This window comes from Cebidichthys violaceus, unplaced genomic scaffold, assembly GCF_023349555.1.
Source record: "Cebidichthys violaceus isolate CVI_PGR_0920_01 unplaced genomic scaffold, fCebVio1.0.p SCAF_40, whole genome shotgun sequence".
NCBI classification, from domain to species: domain Eukaryota; kingdom Metazoa; phylum Chordata; class Actinopteri; order Perciformes; family Stichaeidae; genus Cebidichthys; species Cebidichthys violaceus.
Window position 1 is genome coordinate 1,887,845 of NW_027176595.1, and position 25,114 is coordinate 1,912,958.

At 40.7% G+C, this 25,114-nt stretch overlaps 3 protein-coding genes and 1 long non-coding RNA gene across 5 annotated transcripts; 2 read left to right on the forward strand and 2 right to left on the reverse strand.

Annotated features, from left to right (window-relative positions):
• Positions 1 to 1,845: 1,845 nt before the first annotated feature.
• Positions 1,846 to 4,632, reverse strand: polr3k (polymerase (RNA) III (DNA directed) polypeptide K). Its single transcript, XM_068727971.1, has 3 exons — positions 4,406 to 4,632; positions 4,152 to 4,239; positions 1,846 to 2,931 (listed from the first exon to the last, which is right to left on the reverse strand). Exons 1-3 carry the CDS (start codon positions 4,514 to 4,516, stop codon positions 2,804 to 2,806), a joined length of 327 nt encoding a protein of 108 aa, XP_068584072.1. The 5' UTR covers positions 4,517 to 4,632; the 3' UTR covers positions 1,846 to 2,803.
• A 227-nt stretch (positions 4,633 to 4,859) lies between these two features.
• snrnp25 (small nuclear ribonucleoprotein 25) lies at positions 4,860 to 6,603 on the forward strand. Its single transcript, XM_068727990.1, has 5 exons — positions 4,860 to 5,185; positions 5,648 to 5,738; positions 5,935 to 6,040; positions 6,133 to 6,207; positions 6,288 to 6,603. The coding sequence occupies exons 1-5, from the start codon at positions 4,970 to 4,972 to the stop codon at positions 6,343 to 6,345; spliced, it is 546 nt and encodes a 181-aa protein (XP_068584091.1). The 5' UTR covers positions 4,860 to 4,969; the 3' UTR covers positions 6,346 to 6,603.
• A 1,615-nt stretch (positions 6,604 to 8,218) lies between these two features.
• On the forward strand, positions 8,219 to 10,010 carry LOC137885730 (uncharacterized). The gene is made up of 3 exons (XR_011104846.1): positions 8,219 to 8,360; positions 9,268 to 9,415; positions 9,574 to 10,010. It is a non-coding gene; the product is annotated as an uncharacterized lncRNA (long non-coding RNA).
• A 628-nt stretch (positions 10,011 to 10,638) lies between these two features.
• On the reverse strand, positions 10,639 to 24,823 carry mrtfbb (myocardin related transcription factor Bb). 2 transcript variants are annotated; one of them, XM_068728091.1, is made up of 14 exons: positions 24,640 to 24,823; positions 21,140 to 21,205; positions 19,092 to 19,147; positions 18,918 to 18,993; positions 18,501 to 18,662; positions 17,741 to 17,916; positions 17,171 to 17,317; positions 15,977 to 16,224; positions 15,498 to 15,633; positions 14,530 to 15,417; positions 13,910 to 14,020; positions 13,618 to 13,743; positions 13,463 to 13,523; positions 10,639 to 13,364 (listed from the first exon to the last, which is right to left on the reverse strand). In XM_068728091.1, exons 1-14 carry the CDS (start codon positions 24,719 to 24,721, stop codon positions 12,901 to 12,903), a joined length of 2,799 nt encoding a protein of 932 aa, XP_068584192.1. In that variant the 5' UTR covers positions 24,722 to 24,823; the 3' UTR covers positions 10,639 to 12,900. The 2 variants fall into 2 exon arrangements, with proteins under 2 accessions (XP_068584192.1, XP_068584191.1); XM_068728090.1 differs by having other exon boundaries at positions 24,625 to 24,823.
• Positions 24,824 to 25,114: the final 291 nt, after the last annotated feature.

Genomic DNA, 25,114 nt, shown 5'->3' on the forward strand with positions numbered 1-25,114 from the left:
GTTGGAATTTAATTTCCCCCGCTGATACATTCATGCTAACCATCGACCCCCAGCTGTCATCGGTCTTTGAGAGATTTGCGCCGTCGTCTCATGAGTAACAGCAGTGAATCATTTTAGTAGACTTAAAGAGACGACAGAGTTTCACTGTTACTGATAGAGACGCACCGACAATTTAGCCATCATGTGTCCTCCTCTATTAAAAAAAAAAAGAAGTGCCAGCAAACCCATTAGAGTGGCGGCACCGTCATGATCACAGAACATTGTTCAGCCTGTAAGCCTCCTAACATGGCATAAGCCCTTTAAGATTACCCGCATTGCTGAGATGCATGTTAGAATAACACCGACGTCTTTTGACCGATACTAAATAGTGACCTCTGCTCGGAGTAAGCTTCAAAATCCATGATTGTATCCGACATTGTGATTCCATTGAGATTACTGCTAACAATGAGACGACCGTTGTTCGCCCACCACAGCATGCCGACCTGCGGTTCACACGGTGCAGTTTGTCTGCATGAGCCACACATCAAAACAAATGATTCTCACCGGATAGTTTCTTGACTCTATGCATTTGATTTGTTTTCTTCTTGAGGATAATGAAACTGTGCAACAAAGTACATTTTGAGTTGAAGGATTGCATCAAACTTTTAATACAAAGTACTGTATGCCATTGTTGTGGGTCTGTGCACCAAGTAGAATGAATTGTTCGTTGTTCACGTCGTATAATGAACAAAGTCAGTTTAGAGGTATTTCATAATCTCAATGGTCTACTTGTGTGTGTGTGTGTGTGTGTGTGTGTGTGTGTGTGTGTGTGTGTGTGTGTGTGTGTGTGTGTGTGTGTGTGTGTGTGTGTGTGTGTGTGTGTGTGTGTGTGTGTGTGTGTGTGTGTGTGTGTGTGTGTTAGCCGATGCTGCTTAAACGTGGTTAATGCTCAGCCTGTGTTGTTGTCTCTTTGAAAGAACACGTGTAATGCACTTCATCTTTTTCCATTTTACAACTTTAATAATGAAAACTGAGTCCAGGAAGTTGAGAGTTAGAAACAGACAGCTCGCCTTCAAAATAAAAGTATATTCAAAGTCATATTTCTGCCTCTTTCCCACAACTGACTGTGAATAAATTGCCAGTTGGAGCAACCACTGGAATTGTCTGTATGGAAATATCATTATATTGATTTAATGAAGGGTCCTATTTGGGTGAACATAGCAGGTTGTAGGGCTGAGACATGAATATGTTCCCTGATGCCGTCACGACAATAACGCCACTAAGCTGCTCAATGTCAAATCCTTTTACAGTTTATTTACTGGTGCACTTTTACCTATTCTACATGAAACTAAATGAATTGACAAAATAAAAGTAGTTTTGCTGGATTCTCCTCTGTGGCATAAGAAAAGTGCTACTCTTTAATTTAATGTTTCTGCTCACAACACGGGTCTGTATTACAAAGCTTATTAACAAGAGTAATAAACACACTTTCACTTCTCAAATGGCTTTACTTTTAAATCAGACTATTTCAGACTCAGTTGTCGTCTAGGAGCTGATTGGCTGGCCTGAAATCTGTTACCATGATGCCATCGGGCAGCAGACACGGGTAGAAAACCTCTGATTTGTTAAAAGTAAAGCAACTTGAAGATTGACAGTATGTTTGTTATTACTATTGTTAATACGTAGTGTAATACAGACCCGTGTTGTGAGCAGATGCACCCTGTCAGAGACTCACAGTGAAACATTTGGGTATGTTTGAAGGTGAGTTTAATGCGGTGGAATATAATGATGCTCTACTCAGCCCAGAGGATAATCCTGCAGAAGGATTTTTATTTATTCATTTATTTTATGTAGAATAGTTAAAAGTGCAAACAGTAAATAAACGTGAAGGATTTTACATTGAATAGCTTAGTGTCATAACAGAGCCAGCATTAAAGTCAGTTCAAGTTAAATCAAGTCTTTACAGTCAGACTCAAGTCTCAACACTACAGCCTGAAACATTCACCCAAACAGAAGATTTATGACATCATGAATCATTACAATCAAAGAATTCACCGTTTGCATCAGTTTATTCACCTTCATTTGTGGGAAAGTGGCAGAAATATGACTTAGGACAGTTATATATATATATATTTATTTCCTTCCTTTCAATAAATTGATCGCTGGAGCAAGTTTGAAAACATGCAACCTTTACTTTGAAGGTCTCTGTTTCTAACTCGACTTCCTGGACTCAGTTTTCATTATTAAAGTTGTAAAATAGAACAAGATGAAGTGCATTACACGTGTTCTTTCAAAGAGACAACAACACAGGCTGAGCATTAACCACGTTTAGGCAGCATCGGCACACACACACACACACTCACACAAGTAGACCATTGAGATTATGAAATACCTCTAAACTGACTTTGTTCATTATACGACGTGAACAATGAACAATGTGAGATGAAGTCTACTTGGTGCACGGACCCTTGTGGATAATGCTGGTCTGCATTGCTCTCTAAATGTCTGTGATGTGTATAACTATGAGAGTCAACATTTGTTTGACCGTTGTATACAGGTATTATTTTATCAATAAAAATCAGAACATGACTTCTCCTTGAAACTCAACTTAATATTTATTTGTGAAAATGAACTCTGCAAGTATGATCTGAAAACACAAAAAGATAATTGAAGTTTCTTCAGCTGGGCCTGTGCACAGAGTAGGAGCTGGACATCAAAGCCTGTTGGCATTAAATATAGGTTCAGAAAAAAAGACACGGTATATGAAAAGTATCTTCGCCACATAAGCATTAAATACATTAAGATTGTCAAAGGTGCAAAGGTGTCAGTCTCTCCATCTGTGTCCACACTGGGCTTTGCAACATTTGTAGAAAGTGGTCATTGGTTCATCAGCTGATCTGGTCTGAATCTGCATGAAATACGCCCGGAGGTGTCCGCACTTTGGACAGGTTTCTGGAAACGGACACAAGTAGTAAGTGTCAGCTTGCAATCACAAGAAATTGTGGCGTTTTCCATATTTGGTTCACACCGTACAAAAGAGAAGACATCACGCATGAGACGATACAGCTGTTAGAGCTCACCTGATTCATATTCAAATTAATACAAGAATCACCTCCAGGAAAAACAAATGAGTGCGTGCAGCTCTTATTCTAGGAACTATTTGATTAGAAATCAGAACAGCTTTGCAAAAAGTACAACACACACACACACACACACACACACACACACACACACACACACACACACACACACACACACACACACACACACACACACACACACACACACGTGATGAATCCAATGAGATTACTACAAGTTTTACTAGAGAGTTAAACCGTGTACCATTGATACAGTGCAAAGATTTGATGCTATGCTTTAAAAAGAAAAAAGTACACTCCATGAGATTAGATCAAATGAAACGGTACATGCAGAGTAATGCACATCTCCTCTGGCATCAGCGTTTGCGATCATATAGAATTTCATGCTATATGCTTTATGTTTTGAACAGTAATGAATACAACTACTAGTTCATTTCAAACATGATAATGGATCAACAGATTTGAAGGTGTAAGATAGTTTAAATTCAGAAGTATGAGATCAGTGTTGAATGAGAGTTTAGTCGATGGCTTAAAATAAAAAGCTGAATTTAAAAACAGTCGTGAATCACATATTGAGATCACAACGGTTTACGAATCATGAAACTTTGATATAATTTTAAACACAGCTGACATTATTCAAATATCAAACGTCCATAAAATAACAGAATAAGTGCTCAGATGTTCAAATCAGGCTTTACACAAACGATGACCTTTGCATGTCCTATTTGTCCTTTCTGTGATTCACAGTTTGCTTATCACTTTAACCTGTTACCTAAAAACTGTGGAGATCTGAGGTGTTAAAACCATTTAGTGAAACAATAAAATTGTGAAAATCATCGAGGTGGGTTTATTGTTTTGCATAGCACTGAATGTCATGTGTCACAACGTAAACATGCATTACAATAAAGAGTTGTGAGTGTGTGAACGTGCATGTGGGGGCGACCAGGCTGAGGAAGAACATAAAGCGCGAGCATTATACAACCAACACTATCAAGGCGAGACCCAGGACCACTGGCCTCTGATACGGTGATAACCTGACGCCCACACTCCATGAATTAATGTGACGTCACTTACCGGGAGTAGAGTCCACGTTTTCCCAAGCTGCAGCTCCACCAAGAACATCATCCACCTCTTTCAGCTTGGGATACTTTCTGTTATTAACCTGCAGAAAACAAAAGTTTGTCGAACTTAACACAGAGACACTTCAGTCACGTGCGAGCCAAGCAGCAACACCTTCTCTGTCTAAACGTAGACATTAACACAGAGTTAACGTCACACACTGAAGCTAGGTGACTTGTGCCGTGATACTTCATGTCAACATAACTCACCTTTCTCGTGATGTTGTGTACATACGGACAGGTGTTGCAGGCGAATCTCATGCACTTCTGTCCTTCCTCGACAATTAAAACATTTCCGCAGGTTGGACAAAACAGAAGCATGTTACCCGGGACTCTATATGTAGCAAGAAGCTACAAACTCAATGCGAACACTCTTATTTCACACAGCTAGCAAACTGTTACGTCTCCCTGTTGTTTGGTGCATGTGGAGAAGCGGAAGTGGCTGATGAAAGCACGTGCTACTCTTTTTATCGCTCGGTGGGAAACGACATAAGAAAGGACGCGGTTTTATATTGATTTAAAACCACGTACAAAAATGCTATCACGACTAAATAATATTAAACAACATAAATCTGTTTCTTCTTAATAAAATACCAAAGAGGAGTGTGAATTTACGTCCACTGAGGGGAACTAATTGTCCTGAGCCACGGTTGCCTTCCGGTATGTATTATCTACCGTACACATTGTGTGTTTACTTCATGGCTGTCTGCAGCAAACATAGTTTCCACTTCAGTATGTTAAGTATTCAGGAGTGACTGTTTGTTGGACAACGTGATGATGGAGAAGCAGAGTCAGGACACCGTTGGAGGAGGAGGACTGTCTGTGAAGGATGAAGAAGAGGTGGAACACGAGAACCTGACAGAGATGGCATCCTTAGACGCAGAGGAGGAAGACGAGGAGGCTCTTCCTCACTCAGAGATCCTGGATATCTTCGAGGAGGGACTTGCTCGACTTGTGCAGGACCCTTTACTCTGTGATCTGCCAATTCAGGTTGGGTTGACCTGTCGGTAATACACTTCATAGGAATTGTGATGAAAGTTTTAGGAACATATTAAGTGTTAAAAAACAGAAATGTGACATTTACATGCAGCACATTCATTCACACTCCTGGTTGAAAACAGAGCTGGTCACATACATGCATACATGAATCATATACATAAAACATGGAATCTTTGAAATCCATAGCATGCATTATAGTAAGTCCTACAAAACATTAAGAAGAATAGAAAATGATCGCATTATAAAAATTGGATTTATTTGTGTTTGAGCTGACACCTTGGGGAGGTTAGCTCCCAGGTTTGAGAAACAGAGCAGTGTGTTTGGGTGAAAACAGTGTGTGTCTCTGTGTGTGTGTGTGTGTGTGTGTGTGTGTGTGTGTGTGTGTGTGTGTGAATCTGTACTGACAGAAGAAGTGCTGCACATTCCCTTCACCCTGATCATCTTTATCTGTAGGTGACTCTGGAGGAGGTCAACTCTCAGATTGCTTTGGAGTACGGCCAAGCGATGACTGTGAGGGTTGTGAAGGCAGACGGAGAGATAATGCGTGAGTCTTGATATTGTTTTGTTTCATTTTGAACCTAAACATTATTTTCATATACACTGTTTTCTGATCACATAATTACTATGTATTTTGTTTCATTTGTGAACATCACGACACAATTTTCCAAAATGATAAAAATAATTGTTTGTAAATGTTTATTTTTATTAACCATACCTTGAAACAAATTTTCCTCCCTAAGCCATAGTGGTGGTGCAAAATGCCACTGTCCTTGATCTGAAGAAGGCCATTCGCAGATTCATGGAGCTGAAACAACAACGCGAAGGTGGAGTTAAACATATCAGCTGGTAAATACACTCACAAACACAAGATAACATAAAAGGGATTTTAAATGAAATGGCCAAACTGATTGCAACGGTGTGCTTCCTCTCTTTTACAGGAGATATGTTTGGAGAACGTATCTGTTAATTTTTCAAGGGGAAAAGCTTGAAGATGACAAGATGAGGCTTAAAGAGTAAGTAAATAATCACTTCCTTCACTTGTGATGCTGCCATCATCAGCTCTGTTTGACTCTGTATGTCTTCACATCTTCAGCTACGGGATCAGGAACAGAGATGAAGTGACATTTATGAAGAGACTCAGGAAAAAATGAAATGTCACAGCCGACGTTTGTCTGGTCAGGAAAACACAGCAGGTCCCTGTGTGTGCTGGTTCTACTTGCCCCGCAGACTGGAAATGACTTTCACAAAGTATTGATGACTGTTTTGGGGCATATCTTGAGCACATTACAAACTGAGCATGTCACTCAAAGAGGGTCCATGTAAATACGATATCTGGAGATATTAACAAGTGTGCCGTGATTTTGTATAGTTGTCCGAAAACATGAAAACATATTAAAGTATTTTATCTATTTGGTGTTTGTGTTTTACTTGCATCTCAACAAAGAGCATTCTGTTACATTTCCAGAGAAGGCGGTTGTAACCCAATGATTTGAATATTTCCTGGTATAAGTGAACAGTACATGGCCTTGTTGACCTCATTTGAATGCTACCTGTACAGGATACACTTGGAGCAGCGGAGTAAATACGGTAATACACATGGTTTCTCTTTGACATAATCTATTTAATACAGTTCAAATGGGACTTAATGGAGTCAGTAATCTAGATGTTTGAGTAATGCTTTTTTACTTAAGTTAGTTATAAGCTTGAGATTTGTGTTACATGTTGCTTTGACAACTAATTTCATCATTTTATCAAGTCTAAATTGTTATTGTTGGTGCTGTTTCTCACTCAAACCAGAATGAGTTGAATAGATTTCTTTATTTTCCCAAAGCTCTCTTTATTGTTTATTATTTATATTATATTCTAGAGGAAAAGCAGAGTTTCGCTTAATATTTTGTAAGTTTCATTACCAACCATCGTAACCATTTTTTTTTCTCAGTACATTGAGTACATTGAGTATTTTCATTACATACTTTTGGTCTGCCATCTTTTTTTAAAATAAGGAAAATTGCGCTCTGGTTCATATTACACAAGGAGAAGTATACAAATGATAGATTCACCTAAATAGATTAAACAATTTATGAAACTAAATAATTTGTCTTTATTTTGAGAAGATGTCACTCAACAGAACAATGTGGTCACATATGAATATGTCTTTGGTAATAGTATTCTCTCTCACTATAAAACCTAAAAATACTTCTTCTGCATTTTATGTAGGTATGTGCGTTATTTTGTATTTATTTAGTTTTTGTGTTTATTCAGGAGTTTCACTGAGAGTAGGCTCATTTATAGGCACACCCTGATAACATTCACACAGACATTTGCATCTGGAAGCTGCTTAGTGGAACCAGTCAGATCTGCTGGCAACTGAAAAGCGGTTAGGGCAGTTGCCCAAGTATGGAATATGTTTCACACTAAACAAGCATATACAGTCAACCAAATATCAAACCTAAACCTAAAAAATGTCTTTTCAGTATTTCCACCATGGCTTCTTCAGACAGCAAGCTTAACAACATATTGACCGAGTTGAACCATATTTCACTCAAGAGACAACAACTTATGGAAAGGAGAAAAATCCAGTGCATACTTCAGGAGATGAAGAAACGTGCAGAATTTGGACAAACAGGTGATGTATGACAGAGCATTAAAGACGTTCCTAAACCGTAATGAGACAGATATTTACATCATGAAAATAAAGTAGATATCTCAAGTCTTTTGCATGTCATATTTTGCCGCAGATGTCTCATTTATTTGAGTATGTTGCTTTATTTTCTACCAGAGGAGGCAGCCTCAAATCTGCACGAGATTGACAACATTGATGACGAACTGAAACAACTGACAGAGAGGGAGGCAGAGCTCCAAAAAAGCTACGAGAACAGCCTAAATGTCAAAGACATGGAGAATGGCGAGAGAGTCGAGTCCAAAGATGCCAAAGACATGGAGAATGGCGAGAGAGTCGAGTCCAAAGATGCCAAAGACATGGAGAATGGCAAGAGAGCTGAGTCCAAATGTACTGGTAGTATATCATTACTTCACCATACTTCAGTTTTGTAACAACCTTATTCTTCTTTGTTAGAGGTTAGCATCACCTCCTGTCAGATTGTGCCTGATGTTCCTGATCCTTGCTCCGATATTTTCTATGTTGAGGGTCCACCTAATATCCCCGGTGAGTCGTCGATGCACAAATGCTTATTTTAACTTTTGTCTTCAAACAGTAAGTTCTGCAGCCAGTCACACTTGTTGACGTCACATCTAGTGACAACTAACCTTTCACCCTACTTTTGTCCTTCATCAATGCAACATATCTTGAGCTTCATATGTGCAAACACTGTTTGCACTGGTCAAGTTCCTCAGTTATGCCCTATTAGAGTTTGTATTCATATGGTTTCCTCTATTTAAAAAAAACAAATCTTTTTATTTTGAATCATTTTTATAAAAAGGAAAACTACTTTCCTTCTCATTTCCTTTGCAATCCTGTCTTAATGAATACACCTGCAAACCTTTGGCACTTGTGTCAGTACCTGTAATTGAAATTCAGTGGTGGAAAAAGTATACAAAATATACTTCAATCTCCAAAAATAAAGGTAGTCATTAGAATCATATATATTATATTACTAAATCCTAATTATTTGATGCATTAATGTGTACATCACTTTAATGTTACAGGTGGTGGTGCTAATTTTAATTACTACTACTACTACTAATATATTGGAATGATGTACTTGTTGTATTAATAATCTAAATCCGCACAGTAAAAAGTAACTTAAGTAATCAAAATAATAAATGGAATACAAATTACAATATTTGCCTCCAAAATGTAGTGTAAGTATAAAGTAGCATAAAATGGAAAGTACCTCAAAATTGAACTTAAGTATAGTGCTTGAGTAATTGCATTTAGTTACATTCCACCAATGCTGAAATTGAAATGAAATGATTTTTTAAAATCATAATTTATGTTTGCAACACTAACTGGAGATTTTTTTTATAGCAACTGATTTGTACTTCCTTTATTCCAAGTGTCTTTGAGTTTCCTCTTGGGAAAAACTAACATGACATCTTCCTGTTGTTAACAGCTCCTCAAGTGATTCTGGACGTTGAGAAGCTTCCATCAAGTCCATGCAGGACACAGTGTCCTGAGTGTAAGCAGTTCATAATGACAGAGACTTTTACTTCCGTCAGCAGTGTCACCTGGTTGGTGTGCTTCATAATAGCTTCGATTGGGTATGAAAATCTCTCCTCCATCACGGTGAAATATTTGCATGAGAATATAATCACACCTTGATGTGCCGGTTTCTATTTTTGCAGCCGGTTTTACGATCACAGGCACATGTTTCCTGGTGTGTCAACATTTTAATTTGTTCCCGTTACTTCTTTTGCAGCTGTGTGGCTGGCTGTTGCCTCATTCCCTTCTGCATGGATTTGTTTAAATCCATCACACACAGATGTCCTAGGTGTCGAACGTCAATCACGATTATAAAAAAGCTCTGAGAGAAAAGCAGCTGGTGGAAAGTTGAAGCGCAGACTGAAGGAGCAGCAGACATCGGCTAAGTAGTATTTCCACACCATGGATCCCTTGCAGAGTTTACCTGTTTGCATTGACTATCATCAAAACCCTGAATAGCAATGGTGAGGGATAATGTTGGTCAATAACCACTTTGGTTTTAATGGAGCACATGTCAATGTGGTGTTGACTAATGCAGACTGCCTGTATGTAAATGTTTTATTGAATTATTGAATAATTTTAAGACATTTTTGTATCAAATTGACTTTCACTGATTAGAAAATCTGATCAATATGAATGTAAATATATTGTAGTATTTGCAATTCGTGATATTGGACTCATTCATGGGGTTTAATCTTTAAAGCAAGACAAGGACTTGGACAACATGCACACTGGGTAGAGTGGGAAGCAATATGAGAGGCTGAATCTCCTGAAGGACGAAGATCCAGATCCAAAACATCTGGAATGAGACACCAAGAGCCAGCTGAGAGAGAGAGCTGGGTCCTCAGGATGGCCGATGGTCCAGTGCAGAGGAGCCTCAGTGAAATTTGAAGGATTTAAAGGCCTTACCAGAGTCAGACAGTCTGTTGTCAGCAGGAAGGTAAATTCCAGAGAAAGGGAACATAATAGGAAAAGGCCCTGTGGCTGCAGCGGACTTCTTTTTAACTCTGGAGACAGACAGGAGCCCTGTATTCTGAAAGTGCAGAGCAAGGGATGGAGATCAGAAAGGTTGGACATGAAGGGGCATCAGAGGCCCCTTAAAGTCCGATTCATGGATTGAGAGCCAATGGTCGGAAGCATAATTTGGTGAAATGTTTTACCTAAAATTCTAGCCGCTTGACTTTGAGAAAAAGCATGCGGCAGACCAGACAACAACACGTTACAATAATCAAGTCTGGATGTAACAGAGGAATTCATTAGACATAACAGAATTTTAGCCATGTTGCAAAGGTGAAAAAATGGTGGTCTTGTTGATTTAATGTAAAAAAAAAACTTTGATAAATCAAGTTACTGTACTTGATCAAATTGTTGTCTATGTCAAGCTGGGCCAGCATCTCAGTTTTATCAGAATTTAGGAACAGGAAATTGTGCAACATCCGGACGAGCACACCTCTTAAATTATAATTTGGGAACGACAACCTGCTTTTACAGGCCCATTCAGCATCATCAGCAAAGCAGGGGAATCAATTTGGCTTGGAGGTAAAATATAAAGAGTGTGTTCCCTCAAATAATTAAGACTTTAACTTTAAGACGTTAACAATATTCAGCAATATAGTTCCCAGAAATGTCCAGAAATCTGTTCAGCTTGAAAAGGTTGAGGAGCAGGTAGTTTAGAAGCAAACACCAGTTTAGACCAAGTTTCAAGAGAGATGGTCGACAAATTATGCATTAGCTGTGGTCCTCAGTGTTGAGTTATACTTTATCAATTAGCGATTTGAGATGCAAGACTAGAGTTGAAGTTGAGAGATGAAGTGTACGACCAGATTGTTTCACAAGTAGCCAGTTTACAAGCTAATTTTAAAACAACAAAAAGACAAGTCATGGTCAGACGATTGATGGTGGGTTCTGAGATTGCATATCGGCCAATGCGTTTCCAATGCGACTACGAACGGAAAACAAGAACGCTTCAGATATCAAAATCTTGGTCCTCTACAAAATATTTCTCATTCCAGAACACAATCCCTTCTAAAGGGTTACATTTGGATTGTCAAATGAGGCGGTAATGTGCTCAAAGTAAAACAAATAAAAATGACAACTCTCTAAAGTCCTTTTTAAACAATTCCCTCAGCATTTAGATGAGTTTGTCAGTAATGCTCCATATAACCTGCAGAGGCAGACAATAGATCCCTAATAATACAGCGCAGAGCCCAGAATCTATCCTGCTGTGGTTCATCATATCGTGTATGGTGGTTTCTTTGACACTGAATTATTTTCATCATACCAGAGGTCATTATTTGGAATTTGCTAAAAGAATAGAATACCAGTCAGACCACAGTCTTTGCTTGCTCAAGCTGAATAGATTTGGATGCGGCCAGCAGATGTCGCTAAAGTACAAATCAACTCTAATGCATTCATGTTATTTCAGTTGGAAGTGGTTCATATTGATGGATGTTGTTATTTTTCTGTAAGATGTGTCTGTACAGTATGTCTGTTGCTCACAGATTGGGGTCTGGTATGTGCTGCCATGCTTACACCTCTTGAATAAACGGCCTAAACAAAAAACAAGCATAATTCAATATTTCTTTACCCTTCAAGAGTCTTTGCATGATGTTCCAAGAACTATTTTATCATTATTCATTTAGAAACAGTCTTAACAGAGCACAGCGGATGACTTTTGTGATGAGTTGCCCATACCTGTATTCTACTTTTCAAGCTCATAGGACTATTGGTTTCACAAACGCATGTTTTACATAGTGTACAGATGCATACTGGAGATCCAGGAGTGAAGATTTTTGGCTGATCTGCTAGAAATCTCGTCAGAACTGGAGATGGAGCAATTTTTGAGTGTTGAGTATTTTGTAGTAAATACTTGTTTGGTCAAGCTAATTTGACGCTGTGGTAACTCAGTGGTCTCATATTATATCTCTATCATATTCACATTCTCAAGTCAATTAAACATCTGATTTATGCTTCACAATTTACATATACACAGGGAACATTCACCATATGTGTGTTAATCTCTTTTGATAGTGATACTCATTCAGAGTCAGGGTGGAATGAACTGCATAAAAGCCCCCAGCTAAATGTAGCGTTAGTCCGTTAGTTCTTAAACCAGCATTAGGACATGCTCCTGCTCTTTCTGCTATTACTAAGGCCAATATAACACTGTACATTCATTCAAATTAGACAAAGAGAAAGCAATAATGTGAGACCGTATCGATAGCAAAAGTGTGGCATAAATTAAGATTGTAAAGGTTAACTTCAACTGTCTGCTCAATCTGCCGGTGCCAGTCTCCCAGTCTCCCAGTACAATCAGAGGGTTTGAAGACCTCAGAGGAAGCAATGCAGGGATTTCTAAACTGATGCAGCACAAATAGATTATTACTGAGCTAATTTATATGGCTAGAAAACAAAACGGAGCTGCCACAACCTCCAAAAAAAAAAACATATTTTTCCACATAGGAAATAAATGCAGCCTCCCTTGCATAAAAAGTATGTTTATCTGAACCTGTCTGATGGGTGCACGGATTTTCCTTGACTGCAGTCAGTCCCAGTTCAAGTGCAGTTCATGTGTGTCCAGGAAGTCAGAGGAGAAGACGCCCACTGGCGCTGACATGTCCAAAGAGTTGACCCCCTCTGCTGGCACAGACAGGGTAAGGTCCAGCCAATCCATATTGTCCATGTTGGTGCTGTGCAAGTTCAAAGTAGAGGGTGACGTGTTTTCATTTAAGTATCCCTCCATGGTAACCACAGGCGAGTGTCGCTCCTCTATCAGCTTCAGTGTCTGTGGCTCGGTGGGAGCACCCAGGAGGGTTTCCAGCTGGTTGCTAGAGGTCAGAGGAGCCAAGCTGGGCGAGGGGTTGAGCTGTGCGGCAGGCAGCTGGGCCACTTGGATGACGGGTGGAGGGCGCGATAAAACCGTGTTGATGGGAAGGGTGGTTACACTGGCTGTCACAGGGAGAGGCTTGTGTAGACTGGGAGGATCCTGTCTGATGATGGGTGAGATCTCTAAAACACAAGTTCAGTGTGAGAATCCCATCGTCATAAATACTTTACGTCTTATTTTACCAGAGGCCCCAAAAAAGAAAAGCTGCAGTATTTCTCACCACCACTCTCGATTAACACATCAAACAAGTCATCCATCTGCTGGCTAGCAGCGGTGGGACCCTGCAGAGAAACCAGAATGACCATTTCATGTTTGAGTGGCTATAGTAACACCTTAAAATGATATACTGTACTTAAGAGTGTATATATTTGTCACCTGAACAGTTGTTAGCATGCTGCGTGTCTGTTTAACGGCATCCTCGTAGCGGGGTGGGTCTTTACACTTTGACACATGGTTTGTGAATTTTGGCAAGATCACAGTTGGCTGCCTGGTACAGGAAGCCTGTTTACCAGGAAAAGACAACGGCCCTTTACATCAAATAAAAAAAACAGGCTACATCCGGTACAAATAAGTAAATAAACCAGGTGACAGGACTTTGTAAAACAGCAGTTGTGAAGCGCTTTAGATAAAACAAATAAAAAAATAAAAAGTATGAGAGACTAAGGACCTTATTTGTAGGATCTTTAGGACCAGGTTGGCTAGAGGAGGCTCCCACAGGACATCCACTCACTGGGAATGTGTTGAGTAAGCTTTGCGCTGTACGACCCATCCTCCATGTCTGCAGAGACATTTAAACAGGTCAGCATGGAGACATCATTTAATGAATGCATTAATGCCATCACAGAATAGTAGAGCACCACATATCTTTGTGGAACCTAAATAAAGATTGCTCTGCACTCCCTGCTTTAGCTCATGACTGTTCTCAGTTAGCATTGAGTTGTGGTTTCTGTTGCTAATTCTGGCTGGTTGTGTGTTGGCTCAGAGCAGAGGGACGACAGAGGGCAGTCAGGCCACTACTGTCAACCTTCACTCAATGCCTGCTCTAGTAACCCAAGTTTCCACAAGACTTCTTTTGATGTGAATAGGGGAGGATTTTACCACCCAGCTGAGGCCTGTTATTACTGTGGCAACAAGAAAGAGGCATTACCCATGATAGAGCACCAACAATGTAAAAAAACCCCCCCTGTGCTGTGTGATTAGCCGGTGCCATCGAAAACTACCAGAAAATCACAACTGATAAAGAGATGAACCATGGCAGCCTGTGCAATCATTAGTGTGTTTTCTTACCTTTGTCAGTGGCTGGGTCTGAGTGCTGCGTTGCTGTTGTAATGCTGCTGAGGCCTCTATTTTCTGTGGCACCTGTCCAGAGGTCTGGATGAGACCTGGGGCTACGCTGCTAACAGTAGTGTGTAATTTAATGCTGCTGGCAGGGAGCTGTATAGTCACGGCTGAGGCAGGACGGCATGCAGATTGGAGGATCTGAGCTCCAGCCTTGACTGGCTGCAAGGTTTTAGGCTGCTTGAAAGTCTGGTCGCTGATGATGAACTGATTTTGAGGAGCCACCTCCTCTTGTTTGACCAACACTGGCAGACCAGGAGAACCGCAAGACGCTGAGCAGGTTGAGAAGGTCCGGTTCTCCTCTTTGACCTGGATGGGAGCAAGAGGTATGAGCTGAGCTGGAGAATCTGCTTGCTGACTCCTCTTCTCCACCTCCAGCTGCATCTTCAGCTCTTCCACCAGCCTCTGCTCCTGCTCCAGCTTCCTCATCAGCTCCTCAATCTGACGCTCCTTATCGTGGAGACGTTTGTCCTTCTCAGAGTCCTTCTCATTGGACCTTGTCTCTGTGGGACACTCTTCCCGTGGAGATCTCTGTGGGGAGTTCATAAAGGGAGCAGTGTGAGTTGGAGACAGAGCTTCTGAGAGCTTGGTGGGGCCGTCTGCTATACTACTGTCCTCTATGCCCAGACTGGACACCTTAGAGGCTATAGGGGACACAGGCGGGGTTAACTTTTTGTTGTCAGGCTGTGAGGCTGCTGTGACGGCTGATGTCTCACTGACAGCAGCAATCTGAATGTTTGAGTTCTCCTGGTACAACTTTAGCCTCTCTATCAGATCCGTCTTAGTTCCAGAAACAGGCAAAGATCTGAGTTTTAGTTCCATTTTCAGCTCGGCAACCTGTAAAGATAACAGATTATCAGCTGCAACATGCATGAGGTGCCGATAGTCAAGACTGTGTGCAGGCAGCAATGTGTCACCTTCATCTCATCCAGATTAGCCGGTAAATGATCCGGCTTGTAGTTTGTCTGAGTGTGGCGGGGCTGCACAGGGGTAGACGTAGTGTTTCCACTCAGAACAACACTGGAACAGCTGGTTTGTACCTCAGTTGTTAGTCTGTTGTAATAAGACCAGAAGAAAAAAAGGGAGTACAGATTAGAGAGGAAAGCTAAACTTTTATCAATTTTTCACAATCAACAGCTTCTGTGTAGGAAGCTGTTGGCAGGAAATGTAATTTATTTGAGACAAACAGCAGCTGTGGCTAAACTTTCTGTAAAACCAGGTATAGACTTTTGAATCGTTTTGTTGAAAAACAATATTCAAATAACTTAACATATAACATATTTGTTCTTTAAAGTCGTTTATCGACGTATACGCATAGAGGCAAACTTTGTGGGTAAGCCATATCCCATCTGTGGCTGCTTAGAAGGAGTGTTTGTGCTTATAAATGGAGCCATACTTGAGTGGGCCAGACAGGGCGGCCTGGTAGCTGTACTGCTGCTGCTGCTGGTTCAAGATCTGAATCTGCAGGAATTGCTGCTGCTGCTGCAGGAGACGGGCATAAGCTGAGTCCATCAGCACTTCATTGAGCTCCTGCTTCTGGTCTGGGGGGATGTACTGATGGTACTTTAACTTTTTCACCCGTGGTTTGGACTCTTTGCTCTTTTTGCTGCGGCTTCTATCGCTGGGTAGCTTGGGCAGGCTTTGCTGCAGAACACAACATAGAAAAGGGGCATGTAAAAGCTGAGAGGACCATCTGGAGGATATTTTTATTCCTGTGATTGATCTCAGTCCAGTTTTATCAGGGAATACAGTTAGCATTGCCAGTACCAACATTACAAGACTTGGAACCGATACTGGGTTTTGTATATTGAAGCATTACGGTAGAACATTGTTCTGACACCCGATGAAAACCTCAGGATGAGGAAACGGGTAGTGGAAATGTGACCTTTATTGTTTTACCACCTGCAGTTGAAGGACACGCATGAAAACGGCTTGGCTTAAGAGCAGCAGGTTCTAGCTATGAAACCAGAAACTCAAGCTGGGTGAAGCAAGCGGACACCCTCCAATTTGTCAAACTCATTCTCCTATTGTATCCCAAGGGAGGGAGAGTTCATCTTATGCTCAGAGAGGATAACTGGATTATGATAAATGCAAAGTTATTGCTTCACTCCCATCCTTTGATTTTTGGCTTACATTTCACACAGCCTGAATGAGGAAGGCCAGCCTGTCATTTGACCCTAATTGAGGACAAACTGTGGCTGGAACACATTTCAACCCAAGGATTTATGAAATGACTTTAAACTCTGTTGTTCTTTGAACTGCGTTTAACTTGGCTGAATGCTGACTCTCAGTTCATTGTAAAACTGATATGATTTTCAGTATGACAAAACACAGACTCTGTGTCTTCTGACATTGCATCCTTCATCACGTTTCCAAAACAAGCAAAAAAGAAAACAAAAACAAAGTGAATAAATCAGAGAGACGAATGGCTCAGTACCAGAAGTCAATTTCATGTCAGTTGAACATTAGGAGCCTGTAAGTGAATACACTGCTTCAATGAAGTCATCCGACTCCTTACAATAAGTGTGAGAACACTTTGTAATTACTTTGGTCAAATATGGAGCTGTTAAAAAAAACAGTTGAAGCTAACCTTCACAAGAAGTGGTCCCGGTGTGATACTGGGGACAACAGCAGAGATTGGCTGAAGTGTAGACGCTTGTTGTTTGCTTTGATGCTCACTGGTGGAGACAAGGCTGACTACATCTGATGTGGACTGTGAGTTAGGTGGTGGGGAGTGCTAAGAAAAGAGAGACAGAGAGAAACCACATGATCCGTTCAGTAAGAACAGTCAAGCCGCTATGCCTGTTAATCATCATCCCATGCAAGAAAAGAAAAAAAACTCAGCTGGAACCAAAAACAGGTGGATAAGCACTTATCAAACATCTAAATATTATAACATAAAAGTACAAAATGTTTCCACAAATGATAAATATATTGTTAGTAGAATGTATATGCATACATAAACTTAAATTACATCTCAAAATATTTTTTTCCTGAAACGACCAGTGTCCAAACAAACAACTTTCTTGGCTTTATTTAAAGAATTATATACATTTAAGCCTCTGCTGCATGATAGAACTTTTCAAAAAAAGGATGGTTTGTCTGCTGACATTACCAGTTTATGTTTTATAAATTGTAGTGGGTCAAGATATTGGTGTACCTGTATGGGAGAGTTTAAGTAAGAGGAAGCAGAAGTGGCCTCAGTCCCGCCAGACTCCTTTTGAGAGGTGGAGCTGGGAGATTTTTGGCTGGCAGGCCGTTGTGGTGATAAGGCATCACTGCTGTCCTCATCAAAGTTAAAAATGTCTGGCGGCTTAGAACCGTTTGCCTCACCACCTGTTGGCCCAACATCAAAACATAAGCAAGTACAGTTTATTATACTTAAAGGATAAATCAAAAGTAAAGGATAACTTGAGTTATCAGTTATACTACAAAGTAAAGAAGCCATCACTTTAATGAACACATGACAATACAGGAGTCTGGCCCTCTTCAGCTTCATCTGTGTGGCCTGCAGGGAAGGTTCCGCCTGCTCTGTGATGCTGTATTTGGTACTGAAGAAAATATACTGATGATAAGCATGTCTAATGATTGCCAAGTTCCACCATCTTAGTTTAGCATGTTAGCTTGCTGATTTGCACTAAACACAAAGTACAGCTGAGGCTAATGGGAATGTAATGTGTTTGGAGGGTGTGACCACACTCCAATGTATTGGACGCATTCATATTTTGACCTGATAATGGCATTGGTGCCTGGGAGTCTGGAGATAACCAAACTCCCATTACAATTCATCCTTAGAGCGAAATCATCTGTACCAAATTTTATAGCCGTCCATTCAGTAGTAGTCGAGATATTTCACTATAACAACTGTTTCTCTCTGGTCTTCTGACAGTGAGGATATAAGGGCTTTGAGGAGTATCTACCATCGATGTCTTCTTCGACACCAGAGTCCACAGGCAGGATGTTCTTCTCCACCAGCTCCATGGGTCCAGGCCGCTGGGCGATCTTCTCATTGAGGTCATCAGCCAGTCTGGCCCTCTTCAGCTTCATCTGTGTGGCCTGCAGGGAGGGTTCAGCCTGCGTCTCTGATGAATACACACCGGATCATTAGCTGTGATATGACCGGGAACAGTCAGACTCTTAACTGCGTTGTCAGGGTGAGTCACTGCAGGCTCAGCCAGACCACACAAACTTCTGTCGACCTCAAAGACGTTTATCTGGTTCTAACTTTGTAAAACAAATTCAAACAGGCAATAAGTGAGATTGGATGAATAAGCACCTTATTCATCTCTGTTATCTAGAAGCCATTACTAAGTAAGAACACACAGGAGGAAGATTACCTTGTAGGATGTGCATACGGACCAGCTCGGAGCGCTCGGGCCTGCTGCAGAGTTTGTGCTTTAAGAAGCTTCCAGTCTGTTAAAAAGATAATTGAATTAAATATATATTTGGGGGCTTCGTTTAGATTTAGATAAATAAAATCACAAGCTGCAGTGTGATGATATTTGTCCTACCCTGGCTCTCTCCAGGCTGCGAATCTGCTCATGAAAGGCAGCAGGTGTTTTCAGAGCTGTGAGAAGGTGAATCAAAAAAATCAATAACTTTTCTCGGTCAATAAACTGCATTTCCACATACGGGCATACTGTTCCTTCCATTTTAAAGTAATAGATTATTGATTTTATTCTCCTTCCTACTATTTCAAAAGGCCTTTTTTTTTTTTTTTTTGCAGTTATGACAGAGTACCTTTAATTAGTAAACAACTTACTGATAAGAGTGATCTCCAAAACAACAGAAAGGATAATGTAACAACAGTACAATAATGTAAACTACACAATAGTTCTACTGTAAACATTATTTGTAATGGACTAATAGAAGCAGTTTAAACTTATAAAGTTGCTTCATAAAAAGTAAAACAAAGGCTACATCCCTGTAGAGACTGAAGACTGCAAGCTACCCAGTGTAATGTACGTTATCACAGAGTCCCTGAAATCATCGACATCCAGCAGCAAATGGTTTCACAACATGAACGTTGACAATGCACGCAAGTGAACTTTAGAACAGTGTAAATGTGCCTGGAGTTCAAAAGGAATTAAAGTTGTTATATAAATATGCATGATTTATGTCAAATGATGTACAAATCTATCTAAGCTGCATATACAGTAGTGACATGTTGGAATTGTTCTCCCGGATATCACAACAATCACTTTCCACACCGACTTGAGTACATTGTAATCCATCGTTCATGTCATTATTTTCATGTTTTTTGCCTTTGTCGTGCTGCATGAGTGTGATATGAATAAACAGGAGATCATGGGAGTCAAACAGGAAGTACCAGCTTTACTGACTCAAGCAGAGAGATTGTTGCAGAGAGTTAATCTTTGATCTCCCAGAATAAAGTCATCCTGCTTTAAGCGAGGTCTGGCACAGCGAGTAGCCACTTCTGCTATGACGAGAGCTGTTTGGTTTAAGGACTCACTGGCCGGGGGGGGGAGAATCTGAGGAGTGTGTCAGAGGAGCAAAGTAAAACATTCCTGCTCGTCACCTAAACCTCACTGCATACCTACCATAAGCCTGGAAGTGTGGGAGCAGCATAGTGCTTTAGCAGAGGAAAATGGCCTGAGAGGTTAGTGTGCAGGCCACGCTTGGCCAGGCCAATGACCTCCACTGAAGGCTCAGTCGCTGACTCATGTGGCTGTGTGGAGCCAGAGAGGAGCTGAAAGCCTGACTGCAGGAGGCAAACAGGATGAAGAGAAGGAGCTTTGTCTTTTTCCTCTTTCTAGGCTTCCAGCTATCAGCACGATTCGGTCACATATTCAGCTCATCTTTTATTAGGTGTAGTACAGGGACTGAGTCTGCTCCACTTTTGTCACATCAAAGCAGGGATGGTATAAAGTTATGTGCCTTATCCACGTTAAATCTTTGAGTCATTTTCATCATTGTCTATGTTTACATTAGTGCAATCATGCTTCTATTAGCAGCCGTCTGAGTAGGACAATACACTACACTGTCTAAATAAAGCAATTGATTTATGTGCAGACACACACCATGCTATTAAGCCATTTACACAATTCTATAACATAAAACTCCCCATTATAAAGTTGTTCTATGTGCAAAGATTGCAGATGTCATCTTTTTAACCTTTAACAGATCAGTATGAGCTCCAACATCATTACCTTCACTACAAGTAAAGCAGGAGTACTGTGTATGTTGCTGTGAATACACTTAAAAAAAAGTAATTGCATCATCACAAATAACAGCATGATGCCGGAGACACATTGTTTTAATGGCACTGCAAATATGCACTCCAAAAGCCCTGAAGAAGTTTGGTTGACGAAGAAGCTGTGGTTGTGTTGGATTTTGGCAAACGTTTAATTTCATCTCGAACACTATTCTTGTGAGAGAAAATAACCCAAGTCATAAGAAAAGTAGAGGATAATGATGAGATACAACAGGACATATTGGTTACGTTCTTCTTGTATTTCTTTAGGTGCTCGTCAATTACTTTAGATTTTTTCAAAGCATAGGTTGAGGGTTTTTGTTTGTGTGTGATGTGAATACTTACGCGGCATGATGCCTTGCTCCACAAGCTGCTTCCGAGTTCTCCTCTGTTGCAAACAGAGCTGAAGGACTGTGAGAGTGCAGAGACACAGAGGTCAAAGTTGAACTTTTCCCATTCAGAGCCAAGTCCGACGAGTCATCTAACAATCCTCTCTAGCTTTAAAAGTGAAACAGGCCAGACTTCAAATAAAACAAAGTACTTATTATTTCTCAATCAATATGCTACCTCAAGGCCCGACAGTAAACCATGTTCACCACCACAGACATCCTATTCCCTTCCTGTATGGTTTTAACTAGGGTTGTTAAGAATACCACAAGTTGCTCTTGAACAGTTCACCCTGATTGGCCGAGAGCCTTCCCAACGAGAGTCAATATCTCTGTGTGGATGCAAATACATAGAGGAGTCAAACAAAGTAACTACAGTTCAGACTACAAAAGGATACAAAAAGGGATTAATGTCGGAGCTGCAGTCACAATAATGAGCAACACTGGAGATGCTCATGACACCAGCAAAAGCCAAGTCACGTGTATTTAATAAAAAGCTTTCTAACTGTATTTTTGCATTGGGTGGAAAGCAGTGATCAGTTATGTTATTGTGGAATATCAAAGACATGACTGTCTTCCAGCAGAAATTGTTGAGTCTTGCATGCAGGCCGCCTGTACACTTGGAAGGTCCTCCGTGTTATTTTCCCATCAATATAAACTGTAGTAAGATCCCAGTTTAAACATGTATAAACAAGTGAGCGTGGACATGGTATTTCAGTAGAATAACAAAGAAAAAAAAAAACTGTTTGAATAGAAAGGTAACGGGGTGATGGTGACAAATGAGGCAGCGGTGTGAGGTACATGAGGCCCTTGTTGTCACCACTGTAGTGAAGAGACGGTGTCTCATCACTGTAGTGAAGACAAGCCGGCTTAGAGCTACTCAGTGGCTCAGGGGGAAAAGCTACTCCCACTCACGCACAAACACACACGCGCACACGCACACGCACACACACACACACACACACACACACACACACACACACACACACACACACACACAGACCTGCTCTACTCTCCTGGGAAAGGCGTCTGAACAAGCCTCTGTGACTCACTCTAGCAAAAATAAACTGGGCAGCTGTGAGAACAAGGCCTGGGAATCATGAAATTTAGGGGTAGTTAAGGGGGTGGGGTCTCTGGTTGAATGCAGAGCCGAGGGGACGTTCACGGGCTTCCACTGGCGGGCAAGGGAACACAAAGTGACAAGTACCGAGGCAAAGGGTGGGAGGCGAAGTCTACTCTCACAGCAGCCCATCAACTTTGGGGAAGAGAACACAGTGTGCCTGCTCCGCCTGCTGTGTTTCCTATTACAAACCCAGGCCAGGGGGGGTTATGGTCAGTCTGAGACAGATCATACCAGGAGATTATTAAAAAAATTGACATTGGTTTGTCTCAATATTCATATCCACTGTGACTTGGAAAAAAATGCCACAGGCAAGAAAATGTATGAGTGCATATTGCTGCATATCAATAACATCAAAAGCTGCCTTCCAGGGCCACAAGAAAACAAAGAGTTTGATGTGAGCATCACTATGGGGGTACACCTCATGCCCAGGGTGCTCCTCACTTCTCCTCACTTCAACCTGAACCCTGGCTAACCTTTCCATGATGCAAACCGGCTCCGCTCTCCTGCTCACCAGCAGAGCGTAAACAGAGGTTGTGCAGAAACAGAGAGAGGGTTCTGCTGAAATCCCCGTCTACTGATGTAATCGCTAACCTCAGACCCATGTTGTTCTCAGCAAATCATCCCTGGAGGACTCCCATCAGAACTTGTATTTTATTTGACTTCCCTGGGTTTTTCTTTAGAAACAGTACAAATAATAATAAAACGGTTTATCTGTGCAAAGAGTATCGGAAGCCAAAAACAAAGTTGAATGTAGTTTAGAAACAGACTGACACTGGGTTATGTTGACTTTAGTGTGACTATAAACAGGACACCATTTTAGCAAAGAGGCATCTATAAGACTAAACCATGACTGTACTGATTACGTTGGTTTATCAAAAAGTAATTTCTGTGTGCGGTGGTCTATTTAGATCCATTTTCCTATGATGATTTCTAAAAAAAAAAAAAAGTCCATGTGAATTAAACTGAATTGATAGACATTGTCTTGTATTGTAAGAAATTGGAAACAATGAAGTATGGTATATTCAGCTAGTGATTATTTAAAAAGTCTATAAACATATTAGCTGACATGTTCTAAAATTAAACTATATAATTTCTCATTTCATCATAAATCAGTTCGACAAAGCAGAAATGTATCAGCAAGGCTTAAACAGAGTGAATCAGATGATTGTTAATAATGAGAATGTATAGAAGACTAATGCGGCTGCGGAACACTGGATTTTAACTGTATCTTACCTGAAAATGAATGTCTGAGTAACACACTGATAGGTAGTCAGTGACTTTCTTAATTTAAGAAAAGCTTCCCCAAAACAAAAAGGGCCTAAAATGAAGCCAGACTCAAAGAGATGAAAAACATTAGTTCCCTTCCCCATGAGTGGGCGTGTCCTCCAAGTCTGTGCTGGCAAACGGCTCTGGGTTTGGTTAAGAAATAGTTATCTTTAGTCAGATCATGAATAATAATTTAATGAATATATATTAAACCTGCACATCTTGCATAATGGCCCTGACAGAATGGAATTCAAATGTTTGTTTACTTCTTGCATGCCATACATATTCAGTATGATACACATTTGCCATGAGATTGTTATGTTATGCATCTTCTGTCTCAAAATGCACTCAAGAACCTGCATGATTGGTAAATATATAGATTAAATGCGACTTCACAGATGTTACAATAAGAAAACATATATAGAACAATAAATATAGAACTTAAACACCAGTAACATTGTTTAACATTCAAAGACAGCTTTGTTATATTTAAAACAAAAAAAGAGTACATTTTACTCAAGGCCTGGTCTAATCAAAAGGAATTTGCAGTAGATGAATGCAAACAAGGAAAATTAAAAACATGCAAATAATGATCAGAATCTTGATCAGAAGCATATCTGGTTATGGCACTTCATCTGAATGACGCTCTTTGTGTGAACTTACATAACAGGAGTGACTTTGTGCTTGTATTATGTGACAGAAAACCATATTAGTGTTTCAACAGAGTGCCAATATAAACATAGGCAGTGAAAACTGAGTATTCCCTCTCTCACGGTCTGTGACTTCTAAAGAAACTTTGATTTATGATCCATGACAACACAACAGTCTCTTCTGTAAGAACGATGCTTGGCATGAATCATTGTGATGAGCTTTGCTGTTGCCCTGTCATTTCCTGTTGGGGCTGCATCTACGTCACTACAGCCCCCCCCCCCCCCCCCCCCCCCCCGCCAGTACTGCCAGCATCAGTAAATATTAGTAAAAAGTATAGTTTACGTAGGCATACAAATAAAACAATGAACTGCATGCAGGTTAGACAATGATAAAAGAAACATCACCTGATTTAAATTTACCCCTGCAGATGGAAGGGGTCTCCACATCAAGGCAGGCCATGGAGGACAGCGGTTTGCTTGGCGGCCAGGTCTGGAGTCCCATGGAGTGATGAGGCTAGGGGAGATCGAGGGAGTCAGGGAGAGTAGACTTGGAGCGAACGACAGCTGGCTCTCAGAGCTGCTACCAGTCCCTCCTCTCAGGCTCTGTGCTGGCCTCAGTGGAGAAAATGTGTGTGTGTGTGAGTGTGAGAGAGAGAGAGTGAGTGTGTGTGTGTGTGTGTGTGTGAGTGAGTGCTCAGTCAATGTCAGGAGGAGGGAACACAGCACTGCTCATGTTAACCCTCGCTAGGTCACTCTGCTCTGCTCACAGGGCTCATCATACTACAGCACAAAACCCCGGGGAACCTTTGATATTCTTTTTTGCATAATCAGCAGGGGACCATTCAACCAGTACATACTTGATCAAAACAAGCTGGTTTTTGAGTGGGACTATCTT